The following is a 20,671-nucleotide window of genomic DNA, read 5'->3' on the forward strand; positions in this document are numbered from 1 at the left end:
TAGAAATAGCCCAATTGTACAAAAAATGTATTTAGATCAGGCCTAACTCATTGAATAGATGAAAACATTTTTAGGTGTGTCACTACTACTCTGTTCTCCTAAAACCTGCCAGACTACTGGAGTCTCCTCACAGGCAGTGGATTTCTGTCATTCTTAAAAGTTAATTTTTTATGAGATTCTTTTTTAATTCAGAGTCAAGGCTGACAATCCATTTTTAACTTCCGTCATTTTGGCTTACCCATTTCCAATCAGACACATTGAAAAATTAAGTTGTCATTACTAAACTGTAATATTTTCTTTTGTGTTCACCTTTAAAAATATTTAAATGTAAGAATGTTTCTTTTAATTGGTACTGTACTAGGAGAAAAATTGCTGTGTTAAATTGCATCCTTTACTTGAATTGTATTTTTTTTCCTCTAACAGATTACAAGGAATGTACATTTTCAGAATATTTGAAAACCCAGAAATTAACAGCTAACTTGCAGCACTTTATTCTGCATTCTATTGCAATGGTGTCGGAGGCTGACAGTGACACCATAGATGGGCTCAAGGCAACAAAGCACTTTCTTCAGTGTCTTGGCCGTTATGGCAATACACCCTTTTTGTTTCCTTTGTATGGTCAAGGAGAGATCCCACAATGCTTCTGCAGGTAAGCAGACTTTTTATTTTTTTTATAGTAAGTGGAAATATTTGATGATCTAAACATGATCTGAGCTCACAGAGAGCTAACTCATTTCTGTAGGCTGTAATAACATCACTTTTGTTTGCCTTGTATTTTTGTAGACTAGAAAATTCTCAAATCATTTTTACACTTTTATTTGAAAAGAGATTTCTTCCTTTAGAGCAGTGTAACATTGAACTGGCCATTTTAGTCTGACTGTTTAGAAGAAGGGGGCAGAAGTTCATCTGTTTTTAAAAAGCAGAAATTAAGATTTTGATAAATTAAATATTATGGGATAAATTTAGCAATGACTGACTGTAAGTAGAACTTTTTGACTGATTGCCTAGTTTTGCATAAAGCATATTCCAGTTGCATCATATTCAAACTAATAAGCGTAGTTCCATAAAACATTTGGAGTGCAACGTCATAGGTAAGTTAAAGGAATTTGTGCTTCAGTCCTCCACACACTTAACTTGAGGTGAGACAGTTGCCAGAAAGTACTGTGACGGGGTGAATCACAGAACCCCCACCCCATCCCAGGGAGCTGCCACCTGATGTGCCAAGACTACTTCTGCTCTTGCTTTCCCTCTGGCAGCCTGGGACTCCAGCACCCTGTCTTGCTGATCCAGACACGCCCATCTGCTCCAGCAAAGACGCAGGGTCTGAATTGCTTGCCCCGAAGCTGCAGACTTAACTGAAAACAGCTTACAGAAGTGTTCTTGTCTTTAACGTTCAGTTGCTCAACTCCCAGTGGGGTCTAAACCCAAATAAATCCGCTTTATCCTATATAAAGCTTATACAGGGTATAAATTGAATTGTTCGCCCTCTATAACAGTGATAGAGGGGTATGCACAGCTGTTTGCCCGCCACGTATGAATATATACTCTGGGTTAATTAATAAGTAAAAAGTGATTTTATTAAATACAGAAAGTAGGATTTAAGTGGTTCCAGGTAGTAAAAGACAGAACACAGTAAGTCGCCAAGCAGAATAAAATAAAACATGTAAATCTATGTCTAATCAAACTGAATACAGATAATCTCACCCTTAGAGATGCTTCAGTAAATTTTTTTCTCAGACTGGACACCTTCCATGCCAGGGCACAATTCTTTCCCTTGGTACAGCTCTTGTTCCAGCTCAGGTGGTAGCTAGGGGATTCTTCATGATGGCTCTCCCCTTTTTCCTGTTCCACCTTCTTGTATGTCTTTTGCATAAGGCTGGAATCCTTTGTCCCTCTGGGTCTTCTCCTCCCCCCCCCCCCCTCCGAGTGGAAAAGCACCAGGTTAAAGATGGATTACAGTTCAGGTGACATGATCACATGGATTACAGTTCAGGTGACATGATCACATACTACTGTAAGACTTCATTACCCACTTGCCAGCACACAGGTATACAGGAAGACTTACAGGTAGAACAGAGCCATCTGCAGTCAATTGTCCTGGTTAATGGGAGTCAAGATTCCAAACCACCATTAATGGCCCACACGTTGCATAATTACAATAGGGCCTCAGAGTTATATTTCAATTTCTAGTTTTAGATAAGAGTGGTACATTTATACAAATAGGATGATCACACTCAGTAGATTATAAACTTTGTAATAGGTCCCTTGTAAGGTATTTTTGCATGAAGCATATTCCAGTTATATTAGCATATTTTTATAAAATCATATAGAGTGCAATGTCACAGTACTCTGCCCTTTGTGTCTGTTTGATAATTGCTTACTAGATAGTCTTTTCATATTGAATGGGGTCATGCAATGACAATATAATATGAAGAACACCGTTATTGGGCACAGTTATCAGATGGTAGTCATGATTATTGAACTGAATGAAGATTCCACAAAGACACATGAAAGTTAATAATTTTTGTATTGGTAATTTCCTAGATGCGTAATTAGAATAAAAATAAGTCTGGCGGCTATGCAAGAAGGCTAATATGCACTTTCAGTTTGGTTCTTGGGCCAGTATCAGCTTCTTCAAAAACAGCTGTAAGAATTCTTTCATAATCACTATTGTTGCCTGATTTTGGAGGTTAATATTATGTTAAATTAATTGGCGAGCCTATAACCCATATTACCTGATCAGAAGATAAGGGTCTTGTCCCAGAATCAGGCTACACAGGGTTTGCAAGGGCCCTCTGGATGTATGACAAATATGTTCAGACTGAGACAAATGTAGGCTTAAAGATTTTCTTTGAGATAAATGGAATAGTAATCAAATGGTAAAATAATTGGAGTTAAAAGGCAATAATATTGTTCTAAAGGTAGATGTGATATTATGCACTATAAAGCTTTGGATTAATATACTCACACTCTTCCTTGATAACCTGGTGGTAAGAGACAAAGGACCAGCCTCGCCTCTGGCATGCCAAGAGAGTTCAGATTTCTCAATTCTTGAGTGGAACGTGCAGAGCTTAGGAGAAGTTTAAAGAGCTAGAAGCTATCAAAGCTAACTAAACTGACTTAAAATTTATAATTAAGAACTAACAGATGAATACACTAATAAACAAAAGGGGAACTAAGAATGAAGAAGCCTTGAAGCTTCCTTGGCGTAATGGGCAGTGGCAGATTAACAAATTTGTCACCCCTAGGCCCTCAAATATTTGCAACCCCCCCCCCCCCAGGCACCAGCTCACCTCTGTTCCCCACAGCAAGCCTGGGAGGGAGTGGGGGGAGAAGGGGAGTTGTGGCGTGCTCAGGGGATGGCGGAGGTGGAGTGATGGTGAGCTGGGGCAGGGAGTGGTCTCCCCCTCACCCCTGCCCCAGAGAGTTACTCCCTGCACCCGCTGGCCCCAGGTCACCTCCGCTATCCCCGAGCGCACTGCTACTTGCTTGTCCTTCCCTCCCAGCGCTTTGGCACGGCAAGCCTGGGGGGGAGGTGGAAGGAGGGAAGAGCGGCGCGCCTGAGGGAGGAGGTGGGTCGGGGATTTGGGGAAGGGACGGAGCTGGGGAGGGGGCGCGAGCAAATTTGCCACCCTAGGCCTGGGTTTTGTTGGCCTAGGCGATAATACGCCGCTGGTGGTGGGTCACCCCTCTCATAGAGCTTGGGCACAGAAGGAGGGCTCAAAGCTCAAACTTAGTTTCCTCACCCACAAAATGTTAGGGTACACTTACTCCATAGGCTGTTATGTTTGTATGTATTGATGACATACATACATATTAATGACATTAGCTCATTCTCATGTCTGTTATTTCTGTCCTAACTGGTTCTTTCAAAGTTCCAAATTGTGTTGTACCTGTTAAGGTTAAAGAGAGTATGAATTCAGGTAGCCTGCATATACCACCCTGCTTGAATGATCCTGTATCTATGTTAAAGGTCGCAACCATATATAGACTTTATGCTTTAGCTCATCACTATCTATCTAGGTGAAAGGTCCCAAACACATGTAGGCTAACTTTTCCTTAGCTAAACATACAGAAAGTACTGTAAGTCCCTTGCATTACAGCCAAAACAGTCTAATATTAACCTATAAATAATCAAACCCATTAGAAAAGATATAGGCAAGCAACCAGGCCAGCTCTATAGGCTAACTGTGAAGAATTTTCCTCCATCTGTGGGGCAAATCTCCATGGCTGCTGTGAAGATTTTATTGCTTTGTTTTCAATTTCAAAAGCGGACTCAAGGACTTGCCCCTCAGACAGAACAAATCCAAACTGGCAATCACAAGCTGATTTGACATAATTATGTTGCTCTCATAGAAGAGTCCTGCTCATTTTAAAAGCAATGACATTACGTCATTATATTGCTTTATATTAAATCCTATGCTTATTCATACTGGAGAAGAAATAAAGACGTGTCCTTCCTTTCTCTTCACAAAATCTCTACAGTATTTGGAAATCCAAATTCACAGTGCAACATAAATAGCACTTGCATTTAACGTTCCTTGTTGAGCCAGTTTTCTGAGTCCTGATACTGCATTGTTCACAGAATGTACAATACTGCAGTTCTGGGTTCTTACTTCAAAAATTCTTGTACTTCTGTACTACACACAGTCCCTGAAAATATTTAAGATAAGAGGCATTGATTCTAAAATAAAAACTTGTTGATAATACTTCTCTGACAATACACAGCAGTCCTCTTGTTGTAGAAACATTGCTGGGGCCATGATAGTGACACTCATTTCTTTAGCTCCAAAGTCTGGCTTATAGGATGGTTAATCATGTTACTAGGGTACATGTTTCTAGAGGGGCAAGGGAGTCAGACTGGAGCAAAGGCTCTTAAGCAAAGTAAACTGTCATGGGATAAAAGGGAAGGTCGTCTCATGGATTGGTAACTGGTTAAAAGATGGGAAACAAAGGGTAGGAATAAATGGCCAGTTTTCCGAATGGAGAGAGGTAAATAGTGGTGTCCCTCAGGGGTCTGTACTGGGCCCAGTCCTATTCAATTTATTCATAAATGATCTGGAAAAGGGGGTAAACAGTGAGGTGGCAAAATTTCAGATGATACAAAAATTCTGAAGTCCCATGCAGACTGCAGTGAGCTACAAAGCATCTCTCAAAACTGGGTCACTGATCAACAAAATGGTGACACAGATGAAACTCAGTGTTAATAAATGCAAAGTAATGCAATTGGAAAACATTATCCCAATTATATGTATAAAATGATGGGGTCTAAATTGGCTGTTACCACTCAAGAAGAAGATCATTATGGATAGTTTTTGGAAAACATCCACTTCATGTGCAGCAGCAGTCAAAAAAGCAAACAGAACGTTGGGAGTCATTAAGAAAGAGATGGATAATAAGACAGAAAATATCATATTGCTTTTTTATAAATCCATGCTATGCCCATATCTTGAATACTGTGTGTAAATGTGGTCACCTCATCTCAAAAAAGATATGTTGGGCTTGGAAAAGGTTCAGAAAAGGGCAACAGAAATGATATGGGGTATGGAACGGCTTCTGTATGAGGAGAGATTAATAAAACTGAGACTTTTCAGTTTCGAAGAGAGACGACTAGAGATCTATGAAATCATGACTATTGTTGAGAAAGTAAATAAGGAAGTGTTTTCTCCTTCTCATAACACTAGAAATAGGGCTCACCAAGTGAAATAAATAGGCAGCAGGTTTAAAACAAACAAAAGGAAATTTTTTTTCACACAAACGCAGTCAACCTGCAGAACTCCTTGCCAGAGGATGTTGTGAAGGCTAAGACTATAACAGGATTCAAAAAAGAACTAGATAAGCTCTTGGAGGATAGGTCCATCAATGGCTATTAGCCAGGATGGGCAGGGATGGTGTCCCTAGCCTCTGTTGGCCAGAAGTTGGGAATGGGTGTCAAGAGATGGATCACTTGGTGATTACCTGTTCTGTTCATTTTCTCTGGGGCACTTGGCATTGGCCACTGTTGGAAGACAGGATACTGAGACAGATGGACCTTTGGTCTTACCTACTATGACTGATCTTATGTTTTTAAATGGGCGCTACTGACCACCAGCTTACTCCCTCTTCCTGAGAGTTCAGATAGCCTTTGGAAGCATGACACCATATAGGAATCTCTTCTTATATGCAAGCCACTTTCTCACCCACCCTGTGCAGGTGCTACTGTAGTAACTTGTGTATTTGAAGTAAAAAATATGTATATTGTAATTATTAGTATAGCACCAACAGGACACTTTGGGTATGTGATGGTATCTGAGACTGGGTTTTCTATAAATGTCATTACAAGGTCTGATGTGGGTGGTTGTTTGCAGTGGGTGTGGTAATTTTTACACATACTTTGCCATTGTTTCCTTTGAGAGTGTTCAATGATCGATCACTTTCCTCCTTTCTAATCTAAAGAATGGAGTCTTAATCTCTCTTCTCTTTAAAGAGGATTCCAGCTTTTAGGCCACTCACAGCTAGAAGGATGATCCTATCGGCATGGGGTTCAAATTTGGCTGTCTAGAGGGTTGACATAATCTCTCAGTACCACTGTGATGGGGGATAGGGAGGTGTATTCTCTCTGAATAGACATTGCCATTGCTGTGAATTAAAGGGCCTTCTTCTCTCAGAGAGAACATGGTGGTATTGACACTGATAGCTAGCATCAGTATAGAATGTCCTGATTTATCCCTAGCATCTGTGACTATGTGAAAACCCTGTTTGACAGGTGACTGAATGCATGAAAAAAAGGCAGCAGCCATTACAGGCAAACGGTGTACTTCTTTACTGGTGTCAGGATTTCTGCAACCCAAGCAGATAAATTCAATTTCAGTTAAGTCTGAGACCTTTTCATTTAGTTCAGACAAACTAACTTGCAACGTCTTTTGAGAAAGTGACCAGATAGTTGTTATATATTTATCTTGCATAAACACTGAATGTGAAAAATACATTCCATTGTACCATTTCTGGGTTGAGTTCCTCAGGAGCATGTCTGTATACTTGTAGCAGTAACAGCCCTCTGCCTAAATTTCTAAATTCTGCTTTTTGATTTGATTCAATTCAATAATTTGTTTCAGTAAAATTTTGTTTATGGGGTTTGCCAGTTGTTTTTCCAGTTTGTTTCTTGGGCAAGTATCCAATCCTGTATTGGAAATGAGAATTCAGTAACTTAATGTGTGCAATAGGCTTTTAGGATGTTCTTTGCAAAATGGCTTATTCTAAATTTCTGATGATCTTGGGTGACAAAATACACCGTTCACCAACTTCTTAACTAAGCAGATATTTTTGTTTTAGACATTATGGCCCTCAATCCTGTAGCTGCATCAGTGTGGGTAGATTGTTATGCTCACTTTACTTCAACAGAACTTCACTTGGGCTGAGAGATCTGTGCATGGGAATCAGACTGCAGGGATGACTTCTCACCATTTAGCTACTCTAATACTCTGCTTACTAATCTGTCTTGCTGTGATGTCTTCTAATATTCTAAACCACCAGCCACCTTCAAATAGATGATACAGTAACTCTTCACTTAACGTTGTAGTTATGTTCCTGAAAAATGTGACTTTAAGCGAAATGATGTTAAGTGAATCCCATTTCCCCATAAGAATTAATGTAAATGAGGGGGTTAGGTTCCAGGGAATTTTTTTCACCACACAAGAGACTAGCTATGGATATATCTATAGCTACACACACGCACACAATGCATTTTAAACAAACAATTTAATACTGGTTTGAGGTGGAGGAGTCAGGGTAATATTTTCCAGGGAATGCCTGACTGCTAAATGATGAACTAGCAATTGGCTGAGCCCTCAAGGGTTAACTCTCACAGTCTACAAGGCAGCAGGAACGGAGAGAGCATCGCAGACAGACACACACTGTGTGTGTGAGAGAGATGCACATTTCCCCTTTCAGTACATGGCCTTGTTAATTAGATCAGCTTGCTGAGACCACAACTGCTGCTGCCAGCAAGCTCCCTCTGTCCTGAGCTGTGTCGTGTCCCTCCCCCCGCTCTATGGAAGATGGGATAAGCAGGGTGCAGGTGCAGGGGGGAGGGGGACACCCTAACATTAGTCCCTCCTCTTCCCTCCCTGCCCCCCCCCACCCCAGCAAGCAGGAGTTTCGGAGAGCAGCTCCAAGGCAGAGGGCAGGAGCAGCACATGGCAGTGGGGGGAAGAAACAGGTACAATTGCTAGCCTGCTGGGCAGCTGCTGCACAGGGAACTTAGGGGAGCAGGGAGCTGATGGAGAGGGCTGCTGGTCTACCCTAGTTCCAAGCCCCCACAGCTAGCTGCGATGGGCTGCTCTTCCTTCAAGCATTGGACAAAGCAGGCGACTGCCAAACTACGTTAGAAGGGAGCATTGCACAACTTTAAACGAGCATGTTCTCTAATAGATCAGCAACATAACGAAACGTTAGCCGGGATGACTTTAAGGGAGAAGTTACTGTAGTTTATTTTCAAACAAACAGTGAGATAAATATTTTCTTCATTTCCCATCAAAGGTGGGATTCTCTCGCTACAATTTCACTGGCACACCTTTTACAGAAGACCCAAGGAGTTGCTGGCTCAATGGTCAGACAGGCAGTATTGTGTTCTACACCTATGATTAGGTTTAAAGGGACCGCATAGTCTTAAACACACTTCTCTCTGGCAATTTTGTACCTATTGTTAGTTAATATCTCTGGGACTATAAGAATTCTTCAAATTGGGCAAACTTTTTGATTGTGCCCACTGTATTCCACTATTTTGGGTACTTTTGTTTCAAGTAATGGTCAACATTTATAGTTGCAGTAAGGAGATTATATCTGTGGGGCTTTATGTCAAATTGCAAGCTTACCAGTTTTTTATAAGATTTAAAGTACCACTGTAATAAAAACTAAAATCTGAAATCTTAACATTTCTTGTTTAAGTGAATATTGAAACAATTTAGAAATCAGTCACAACTTCATTTAATTTTGACTGTTATAGATCTACCACAGGTATTGTCTGCTAAAACTGAATAATATCTGAAGTATATTGTTCAGTCTGTATAGTAAAGTGGTAACTCTACTACCTATACATCATATCCTACACTTTTTATCACCAGGTTATCAGAATAAGGTGTCACCTGTTCTGTGATTTCTAGCCACTGTTCTATATTCTGTTTTAATGTAAGCCTCTTAAGCGTTTCTTGCAGCCAGCTACACTGTGTTCTCATCAAGGCTACTGTTATAAATGGCATACATGCATATTTATGTGAATGATTCAAAGACATTTGTAAGTCACATCCTTGCATTCTAAATGGATTCTGCATAAACAGTACAACAGTTTATAAGTACTGAAGACATTTGAGTGAATAAAAGCAGCATTAATTCTCTATTGGTTTAAACAGTTATGTTTTAGTAGAGAAAACTAAACTATTTTATATCACTATTATGAACCTCCCAGTATGCCAAGGTAGAGATGTGAGATTTTCCATCCCCATAAATTGGATTTGTGCTGCAAGAAAGGTCGTTGGAATCTTCACATTGTTCCATGCTGACAAGCAAAGAAACTTTGTCCAGCCTTTATTATAGCTTCCTTTGTTTTTAACATGTTGATATGAGACCAAAATCATTCTTCCTTTCTTACGAGACAGTATCTGGAATTATGCTTGAACAAAAAAAATGATATCCCATACCTTGAAGAAAAGCTTCTCACACCTCTAGAATGGAGTGCTGTTTATATTCCCAACCAGTTGAATGTGAGGTATATGCCATAAGGATAGGGAACTGATAAGGAAAACTTCTCCATTAGCGAGACAGCACCAGCGTGCTTCTGCCTAGTTGTACCTTGGAAATACAGTACGCAAAGTAATGCAGCACTTCAGCATCTTCTGGGAAACAGGGAGAGTGCCAAGATCACAATCAACATGCAACACAAATTATTCTTGCTGCTACATTGTATAAGGCATTAGCGATTGAGTGTTTAGAATATTTAGTATAATTTGGTCTTTGCATGTAGGGAAACCATTAAAGGACAACCAAAATATTTCCTGGGTTGGGAGGTTTAACTTGCAAGAATTACTAGCTTGACTTGGCCAATACGGTAACTTGATTATAGGAGATTTTCATGGTCATCTTAAAATCCAGAAAGTATGTTAATTAGCCATTTGGTGTAGTAACTCATTAATGAACCAGAGAACATGATTTAGAGGTGAGGGGCTAGTTTATAATTGAATCAGGCAGAGTTTCTTTACATACAGTAGTTGAAATATTAAACTCAAATGGCAGCAATAGCAGAAAGGAGGCTTAAATTAATTTGATAGAGGTGGACACTTTATTTTGAGAAGACAAGGATTGGGAATCCCATCTAACTATATTATAAGGAGATGAATGAGGTATACATTGATTCCTCGGTTTTTAGAAGAATGTCCTGATGAGTCATTTGTAGTTACTTTGTCTGTGAAAGTTCCCAATAATTTACTGTTTTCTATTTCAGACTTTTTTGAAAGACATGAGATTTGGCTCAGAGCAACAGTTTGCTCCAGACTTCTAGTCTAGCTTGTCTGCCTCCCTCTCACCCCAAATTTTTCAGAAATAATTGTCTATAACCCCTGCTTGAAGTGGTTTCCATCATATACAAGGTTTCAGTTTGGTTCAATGGCTCTTAGCACCCCCACTCTACAAATTGTTCCAGCACCCCTGACTATAATTGATATAAAAGCAGGCAACTCTGAAGTGTGTTTTTTTCATGGAAAGCTTCTATTCTATACTTGCAGGATGGAAGTGAGTGGGTTTATAATACTTACGAGTTAATGAGGAAAATTACCTAGAGAAATACTCAGTGTAAGAATAGCATTGTATTGTTCCATACTAACTTTATTAAAATACTGTGTACTTCGATACCTACTTATGATCACTTATTAGCACCCATTACCGAAGTATCTGAGCACCTTCCAAGAGTAAAAATGATGACTCTTTTCTTGACTGCAAAAGCCAGCTTGAGTTTTTAAATTATTATTGAAAATAGAGTGAGAGTGTTGTAATGCAGAAAGATACCATTGCTAGAAAGCTTAGGTGTGTTTTGCATTCCATCTGAATGAGTGGAGTCTAGTGATCATTTTTTACTACTTCTGGTGGTGAGTTCTACAGTCTGTGTCCTGTTAAGGTTCCATGGCTCCCTATTGGTTGACGTATTTGGAACAAAGCTGTCTTGAGAGGTTGTGGAGAGAGACTTTTTCAGGGAGCCTGGAGTAATTCCATTCAGGACGTTGAAAATTGAGGAAGACTCCTATTTTCAATGGGGAACATGTACAAAAAGCAGTAATTTAAAGTGATTTGTTCCCCATGACCTGTGTTGATAAGCAGGTGGGCTCTTGCATTTTGAAGTAACTAATACTATTTCAAGACAAGTCTTCCTTTTGTAGATATAGAGAATTGATAGTTAAGCCTAGATCAGGGATTGGCAACCTTTGACGTGCAGCCCATCAGGGAGATCCAGTGGTGGGCCGGGATGGTTTGTTTACCTGCAGCATCTGCAGGTTTGGCTGATAGCAGCTTCCACTGGCTGTGGTTCGCCGTTCCAGGACAATAGAAGCTGCGGAAAGTGGCGGGGACCAAGGGATGTGCTGCCCGTTGCTTTTTGCATCCCCCATTGGCCTGGAACGGTGAACTGTGGCCAGTAGGAGTTGCGATTGGCCGAATCTGCGGACGTTGCAAGTAAACAAACCGTCCTGGCCTGTCAGTGGATTTCCTTGATGGGCTGTGTGCAAAATGTTGCCAATCCCTGGCCTAGATGTTAAGAATAAGTGGATCATTATGGCCAGATCCTGAGACCAGTGGGATTTGGGTGCAATTTTCTGACCCAACTGCTGACAGAAGTGAGTATTTTTTTGCCATTAAGGCTATTTGCATTTCAGAGTGAAGAGTAGAGCTCTCTAAGGCTGTGGACTAAGGTAAATCTGCGGATAGATTACACTGGGTGAAATTTCTGTAGAGGAGGAGAATTCTTTGAAGTGCTATTTATTTCCACCAACATCACCTTAATCTTATCTGGGTTCATCTTCAGCCATCTGTTCTTTGTTCTGGCTCTGATCTTAGTTTGTCATTAAGAGAGCCAGGAGAAAATACAGGTGGTCCCTGGGAATCCTAACTGAAATTAGAGTCCCATCATGAAAATAATGATGGTTGCTGTTTCTCTTGTGATGAGTGGGAAATTCTGATTAAGATGCATTGCCAAAATCTATATACAGCCTGAGAATCTAGTTTAGGGTATAGTTGTTTTTGTAGGATGGATCTAAAAAATTCTTGTAAGAAACCAGAGGTTCAGAGATTGTGAGATAATGTGCTCTTGCATTTGAGATATCCATGTGATTTGTTCAAGCCTTCCAGGACGAGTCCAATAGTGTTTGTCTCATGTCTTCTGAGAAGCTTATATTTTCCCAGCGTCTATAGATTAGAACAATACTCATGATTCATTTGTCCCAGAACTTTCGGGTTTGTCTCAAGACTTGCAACGAATTTGGTGTTGAGTAATTATTTTTTTATTTGTAGTTGTAAAGCAATAGAATTAATTGCCTTGAGCAGCTTACATAGTTCCTCTGTAAACCTGTGAGCATAAAAGTTGGCATGCTAATAAAATATTGGAAATTAAGACTTGTTAACCTAACATGGTGTCAGATATGTAGGCAGATAGCATTGAGCTTTATGAAATCAGCCATGGAGTATATCTGTGAAAACAGAACAGCTGACGTTATTAGATAATATGATATGATATCCATATTTAAAATGTGAGTTGAGGCCTAAATTTTAAAATGTGTAATTTTCATATTTGTATAAATTTTTAAGAGAACTACTTTGACCTGAAAATTCATCTTGAAAGTACTGTAAATATGAATCAAGTCAATACTTAGGCACATTTTCTTTAAGTGCTAAATGTGAACAATATTTACTTTGCTCCTCTTTTCTGAACTCTTTACTTGCATTTAATTTAAATAGGGCCCTCAACATAGCAATTTTAAAAAAAAACTGTTATTTTTCTTTAGTTACAGTTCATATTGGCATAGGGATGCAACATGGGTAAGTGTAGTTAGCATGATTGTTTGTATGGTCTGTTTTTCCCTTGAGGAGAGTGTCTTCCTTGGGATAAACATTAGGGAGGTGAGAGAGTTCATCATTTCTGAGGCCTGTTCTCTTGTGATGGATGGATAGATTGGTAAAGTAACTCAATAATCCCTGCTGTTTTTTTTTCCAGGTTATTCACAGATCAGTGAGCATTGTCGTTAATAAAGCTATGGAATGCTTTTTTGTGTCCTTACCCACATCATTTCTCAGGTTTTGACAGTAAGAGACTTTTAATTTGGAGATAACCTTTATGTTGAAACATACATCCTAAGTATATGAAGACCTTTGTGAATAACAGTATCCCTCTTAGAAGTAAACTCTCTTCACGAACTGTGCTTCTGTGTGTCTGCTGTTTAAACAAGTTATTTGAAAGCATTGGAGCTATTTAAGTAATTAATTTGGCTGAATAATTGGTGTTCTTCAGAATACTAGAATATACAGTATGGAATCCTTCTTTGGGTGATTATAAGGATGTTGTCAAATGGTTTAGGCTAAAAGTATGTAGATTAAGTAACCCAATAGAAATGTTTTCAATAAAAACAAGCAGTTTATTGCACTGAGAGAGGATTTAAATATTTCCTTGCAGCATGGGAAACACCAACCCAGTAGCATTTCTGCTGCATAACACTGAGAAAGTGAAACTGACAATAGTAATAGTTATAGTTTTACCACTCTGATTGCATTATACAAATAATGAACCTGAAATCCAAAAAGTACAATTTCTGATTTGATAATTAAGGCAGTTAATACAAGACAAGATTGTTTGTTTCTAAAATATTACTTTTATCTTGTCAGCGCCCCTTTAAGGACCCTATTCAGTACCAAAGCAAAACTCCCATTTCTATTGGAGTGATGAATAGGGCCCTAAAATAGTGTTAGCGAAGACTCAGGGCTTGTCTGTACTACCCACCAGATTGGTGGGCAGCAATCAATCCAGTGGGGAGCGATAAGTTGACTGCCAAGCGCTCTTCTGTCGACTCAGATACTCCACCAGAGTGAGAGGCACAGGCAGAGTGAACGGGGGAGTGTCAGCAGTCGACTCACTGCAGCGAAGACACCACGGTGAGCAGATCTAAGTACGTAGACTTCAGCTACGTTATTCTCATAGCTGAAGTTGCGTAACTTAGATCGATCCCCCCCCCTCGTCCCCCCCCCCCCCCGTCCCCCTATGTAGACCAGGCCTAACAGCTTGTCTACATGGGGACACTCATGCAAGCTACTTTATGAGGGCAGAACTGCTTGCAGGTTTGAGGCCTAAGGGTCTAATCCTGGAACAGGATTCTCCATTATGAGGTCAGTGGGATTCACAGCTAGAAAAACCTCAACTTCAATCTGTCTGTACATAGAAGTTAATCTTGTAATTACTACCAAATGTTGAAATATTCAATTAAACATATGATAAAAATGTACTAGGACGCACATTTTACTTCTGTAGGCTGAACTCCTTGCATGAACTGGGAGCTCCTTGCATCCCTCCATTCTCCCTCAAAAGCTCCCTGTGTGATACCCTCCTGTCCCCCTCTTGTTCAGGGACTCCCTGTAACTCCCCACTCCTTCCCTCATGCCAGGACCTTCTTGTTTGTTCCTCATTCTCTCCTCCTCCCCCACACCAGCGTCCGTGTTCTCTCCACCACGCCAAGGACTCTGTCTCCCTTTTCCTTCCCAGTGGGCTTAGAAGGGATTAGTGGATGGCAGATGCTCCCTCTCTCCCACCATTGAGGAGGGAGGGTGGTAGGAGGGAGGATGGAATGGGTGAAGCCGCCTTCTGTCTCTGGCTGCTTCTGTTAGTTGAGCTGTGCACCGTGTGTGTTAGGTGGCTCCTGACACAGACAATAGTAATTTCTATACAATATGTTAAATTCTATTGGGAGGCTAGATGGACATGAGATTAAGTTGCTATTATGTTGGTGGGCACTAGTGGTTTTATCTGAGTCAATTGTAAGGGTCCTTGAAGCTGGGTTTAGTGAAGTGCTGTCAGGGACTCCAATGTCTCCCATTTCTCCCATTATGTTTTCTGATTTTCCCAAAAATCTTACTTTGAAAGTGTTTATTTTCATCTTCAATCTGTTAATATAGCCCATAATGAGAATGGGGCATGTGGTTTGAGAGGAATACAGACCCCCATATTTCCCATAATTTCCAACTTAAACAGTTTTTGCCTATTCCATGTTTGTCATAGTGAAAATATTGTATACCATTGTTTTAATCCTTTTAACTTAATAAAAATGCGACCTATTTTTTATTACATTGATTCTTTAAGGACAAAGTGGGGAGAATGCATACATATTTTTGCCACTCTGTTTTAAAATATTTTACAGATTACTTTTCTTTACTCCATATTTGTTTCTCCTGCCTTCAAAGGATAAAGGAAAATAGAAGATAATAATCTTCACCTCCTGTTGAGGCTAACCTTGCTTAAACCAGCATTGCATTCATTCCTTGTTCCAGTGTTTAATAAACCTCAAGAGTTAGAATAATATGTCCAGACAAAAACACAAGCTGCAGAATGGGCCAAATGCATCCCTGTTGGAAGAAGGTATGATGCTTTGGGGTTTTGTCACTGCCTGCCCTGCAACCCCGGGTGCTTCTGTGCTGTGCTGCTTTGGCTAGAGCCCTGATACCATCAGCCTGCTCACAGCGCAGAAGCCTCATCTTGGCTTCCACCAGCCAAGTTACTCCTTGGAGAATGATACCAACACCCTTTCCAGTTCTGAGTCTCCAAAACAGTCTCCCCTGCAGCATGCAGTTCCTCTCATTGGATGCTCTCAGGCCTGGTCAACACTGGGAGGGCGGGAGGTGTCGATGTAAGATACGCAACTTCAGCTACGAGAATAGCGTAGCTGAAGTCAACATATCTTAGTTCGACGTGCCTCCTGTCCTTGGGCCGCGGGATTGATGGCTGCGGCTCCCCTGTTGACTCCGCTTCCGCCTCTCGCCCTGCTGGAGTTCCAGAGTCGACAGGGAGCACGTTCGGGGATCGATTTTATCGCGTCTAGATGAGACATGATAAATAAATCCCCAATAGATTGCTACTCACTGATCCAGTGGGTAATGTGGGTGTACCCTCAGAAATTAAGTTTTCTGCCTCCAAAGAGAGAGAGAGTACACACCAGTGTGTTTTAGCTGAGGACTTCATCCTTCAGTTTAATACACAGCACTGAGGTGGTTTTGTAATAAAACAGGAATAAGCTTAGTGGTGTGGTGGTATTCATGGAGAGAATTACTCACTGAAAGAATTGATTTTATTATTATTAACAGATATTTAAGTGACAGAACAGAAGAACACATTGTTACAAGTAAAACAAAACATACTTTCTAGTGACTAAAACGTAACTTCAGCAAGTTACCATCTTTGGGTAAGCAGGTTTCTCACCTGTAGTCAGTTTTAGCTGCTCTTGGTTTTCATGACCTCAAAGGGTGCTGCTCCCCATTTGTCCCCCAGGTGATGGGTGCCAAAATGCCTTTTTCTTTCTGCTTCTGTTTCCCTAAGTCTCTTGTCTCTGGCCTGGTCTACACCTACGCGTTTAAATCGATTTAACGCTGTACCCGTCCACACTACAATGCTCTCTATATCGATATAAAGGGCTCTTTAAATCGATTTCTGTACTCCTCCCCGACGAGACGAGTAGTGCTAAAATCGATATAAACGTATCGGATTAGGGTTAGTGTGGCCGCAAATCGATGTTATTGGCCTCCGGGCGGTATCCCACAGTGCACCACTGACCGCTCTGGACAGCAATCTGAACTCGGATGCAGTGGGCAGGTAAACAGGAAAAGCCCCGCGAACTTTTGAATTACATTTCCTGTTTGCCCAGCATGGAGCTCTGATCAGCACGGGTGGCGATGCAGTCTCAAATCCAAAAAGAGCTCCAGCATGGACCGTACGGGAGATACTAGATCTGATCGCTGTATGGGAGACAAATCTGTTCTATCAGAGCTCCGTTACAGAAGACGAAATGCCAAAGCGTTGAAAAAAATCTCCAGGCTACACAGTGCTGCGTGACAAGCGTAACGGGAAGCAGAGACTCAAATGGACGCTAATGGAGGGAGGGTACTGAGGACTCCAGCTATCCACAGTCCACAGCAGTCTCTTGAAAAGTATTTGCATTCTTGGCTGATCCCAATGCCTGTAGGTTCAAACAACATTGTCTGGCGTGGTTCAGGGAATAGCTCCTCAGTTTACTCCCCCTACCACCACGTGAAAGAAAAGGAAAGAAATCATTTCTTGACTTCTTTCAATGTCACCCTGTGTGTACTGATGCTGCTGGTAGACGCGATGGTGCAGCAGTGAGAGCAGTATTCGCTCCTCTCCCTCTCTGGTGGCAGACGGTGCAGTAGGACTGGTAACTGTCCTCATCAACCCCTGAGTGCTCCAGTGCTTGATAACTGCTGAATACCTAACATGTTGGCCTGAGATGAGGCCGACCGGTGGGGCCGCCTGGGTAAAACAGGAATGATTCCTGGTCACTCCCAGTAGATGGGACAGAACGGCTGGTAACCGTCTTCATCATAGCAACTGGGGCTGAGCTTCAAGCAGCCTCCTCCCTTTCATGTGTAAGAAAAGATTCTGTACTGCCTGGACTATCATAGCAGTGGGATGCTGAGTTCCTCTCCCCACACCGCTTAATGTCCTGCCAGGACTATCATAGCACCGGGAGGCTGCCTCCCCTCATTTTATTGTCACTAAAAACTCAGTGTTTCTTATTCCTGCATTCTTTATTACTTCATGACACAAATGGGCGGGACACTGCCACGGTAGCCCAGGAAGGTTGGGGGAGGAGGAAGCAACGGGTGGGGTTGTTGCAGGGCACCCCCTGTGAATACTGACACGGAGCAGCTGTGCTCTCTGAAACACTGGTCCTCTAGTACACTTGCCCCATTTCTAGGCAGGACTGACTCTATTTTTAGAAACCATAAAGGAGGGATTGATCGGGAGTCATTCCCAGTTTTGCTTTTGCGCCTCCGGCCGATCTCAGCCAGGCGCACTCATGATAGCTGTGACAGTACAGAGGGGGAGAGAGAACCGTCATCTCATTACCAGTTTACTCCGGCAGTAGACGGTACGGATGACTGGTAACCATCTCTGCTATCATGCAAAAGCAATGAATGTGCTGTGTAGCGCTGAGTATCGCCTCTGTCTGCGGCATCCAGTACACATACGGTGACTGTAAAAAAAAAAAAGCTGAACGGGCTCCGTGGTTGCCGTGCTATGGCGTTCTGCCAGGGCAATCCAGGGAAAAAGGGCGCGAAAGGATTGTCTGCTGCTGTTTTCCCGGAGGAAGGAATGACTGACGACATTTACCCAGAACCACCCGCGACAATGATTTTTGCCCCATCAGCCACTGGGCTCTCAACCCAGAATTCTAAGGGGCAGGGGAGACTGTGGGAACTATGGGATAGCTATGGAATAGCTACCCACAGTACAACGCTCCAGAAATCGAGGCTAGCCTCGGACCATGGACGCACACCGCCGAATTAATGTGCTTAGAGTGGCTGCGTGCACTTGACTTTATACAATCTGTTTTATAAAACCGGTTTATGTAAAATCGGAATAATCCCGTAGTGTAGACGTACCCTAAGAGCCAGTATCCATTTTGATACAGAACGTAATGTGTTGTCCTTCCAATGACTGAATATATCTTTTTGCCCATTAGCAAGCTTATTTTAAGCAACTTTTGCTTTGAAACTCCTGTTAATTTTCTCCAGTTACAAAATGTTGTATATTATAACTATTAATATCTAAAATAATAATTCTCTAATTTGTTTCTGATCTTTTCCCCAAACTCAGCCAAGTGTGCTGTGTGCTTCTAATCCGAGTTTTTCACCCTGTGCTTCACTCTGTGGAGTCCTCTGGAGAATTTCTTAAATGTAGGTGTGTAAAGTGGCAGTCCAGACCCCTGAATGGCTAAAGAGGTGTTTTATGCCATTCCTTATTACAGGGTAAATTCAGTTCTTGTTCCTAAGTTATTTTAAGGCTGAGTAGTTTTCATATTGGGGGCTGATAGTTTTTCATAGAACACACTGGATTTCTTGGTTGTACAACTGATTTCAGGCCAGTTCCAAAATTCTTTCTCTGGAGTGTTGGGAGAGGTCCTCAAAAGACCTTTCATGCTGGTGCAGAGTCTAGTATTTAGTTACCTCTGCACCTAGTTTTTATTTACCTTGCAATTTCTGGAAGTAAATAAATTTCTGGTTTAAAATAAAGCCTAGATTATTAATTTTCCTTTATACTTAACAGATGACAGAAGGCTTGCAATTTCTGTGACTCACTCCAAATAAGTTTTTACCATGATAAGCTTTCAGAATCCTTTGTAAGATAAGCTTCTCCTGTTTGTGTGAAAACTCTACGGTACCTGAGTGAATTCCTCATAAATCCTATTGTAAAACAGTGAGGAAAATTAAGAAATCTTTCTCTTCCGCTTTTGCAGAGACTATTTTAAACACATTCTGCCTGGAGATTAACCATAAAGGCCACTTGGAAATTAAAGCCAGTATAATGTGCAGTGCCTGCCTGCTAAGCAAGACAGAGCAGCAAGGGTATATTGCACAACTTCCTACATGGGCTACATTACTGAGACCAGGGTCCCCTATTTAACATGCAAAACTTCCAAATGGTCTGGACTCCAGCTTTCAGAGGGACATACTATATGCCTTAACAGCAGCTGTGGTAAAAAAGGACAATTTCCAGGGCATACCTCCATAGGTATGGGGCAGAGCTGGTGGAGTGTTCAGAGCTATGGAACAAGCTTCTGTCATATTTTTCTGAGCCTGAGTTTTATCGCTTTCAGGTTTTAGTCCTAGGATGTCACATTTATTCTGTGACTTCTGATAAACAGTTCAGGAGGAGGACATACAGAGTTAGGCCTATGGTAGGGGCAATCCTTAGGATAGATTTACACAAAAGCACCCTGATGGTAGTTTTCATGATTCATGTGGGTTGTCAGTTTACTGCAGGGGAGACCTTGTTTCTTTTTTGCAGTGAAGTTTGCTTCCAGGTGGATATCCCAGCTGTCCCTCCTTTTAATCTAGGAGGACCCCTCCTCCTTCCTTATCACTATTGCTCAGACACATCCCTCTAGGAAGCTAAAATAGCAACTCCTCTTGTATTCATTTCAAAGTGGTGTAGTGAACTGTGATGCTAGTCTGTCAATTTTATCTCTGACTTCCAAGAATTTCCTCTTTGTGCTGAGATTCGTACATATGGAAAAAGAGATGACCCCGCAATGAGTGTTTGTGCATACTGTAGAACTAACAGTTTGTATTACATTTGCACCTTGTGCTTATTACTGTTATAAAATGTACAGATGCAATGCTAATTTCCTAAGTACGATGTGTGTGTATTAGACATATCAAATTGTTTTAAACTTTGCGGGGAGAAATTATTAATTAGTACATTTAATTATAAAAAATTGTTACTGCAATGCCACAGTTAATATTAAATGACTATTTTAAAAAGCATAGCTGTACATATTGATTTTTTTATCTTTCGGGATTGATATTTTCAGCAATGTGTACTAATGGGTGCAACTAATTGTTTTCCCCTTAAGTCTTCTGAATTATCGGCCACGTTCTG

The 20,671-nt window shown here is 41.1% G+C and overlaps 1 protein-coding gene across 3 annotated transcripts in view; it reads left to right on the forward strand.

Moving 5' to 3' along the window:
* The window catches only part of CHM (CHM Rab escort protein), a 148,928-nt gene that overhangs the window by 63,552 nt on the left and 64,705 nt on the right, over window positions 1-20,671 (forward strand). For all 3 annotated transcript variants that reach the window (XM_032765494.2, XM_075068739.1, XM_075068740.1), the window contains one exon: window positions 424-649. In XM_032765494.2, coding sequence (XP_032621385.1) covers window positions 424-649 — 226 coding nt within the window. The remainder of the gene's footprint in view (window positions 1-423; window positions 650-20,671) is intronic.

The sequence above is a fragment of the Chelonoidis abingdonii genome, chromosome 8 (genome assembly GCF_003597395.2).
Source record: "Chelonoidis abingdonii isolate Lonesome George chromosome 8, CheloAbing_2.0, whole genome shotgun sequence".
Lineage (NCBI taxonomy): Eukaryota > Metazoa > Chordata > Testudines > Testudinidae > Chelonoidis > Chelonoidis abingdonii.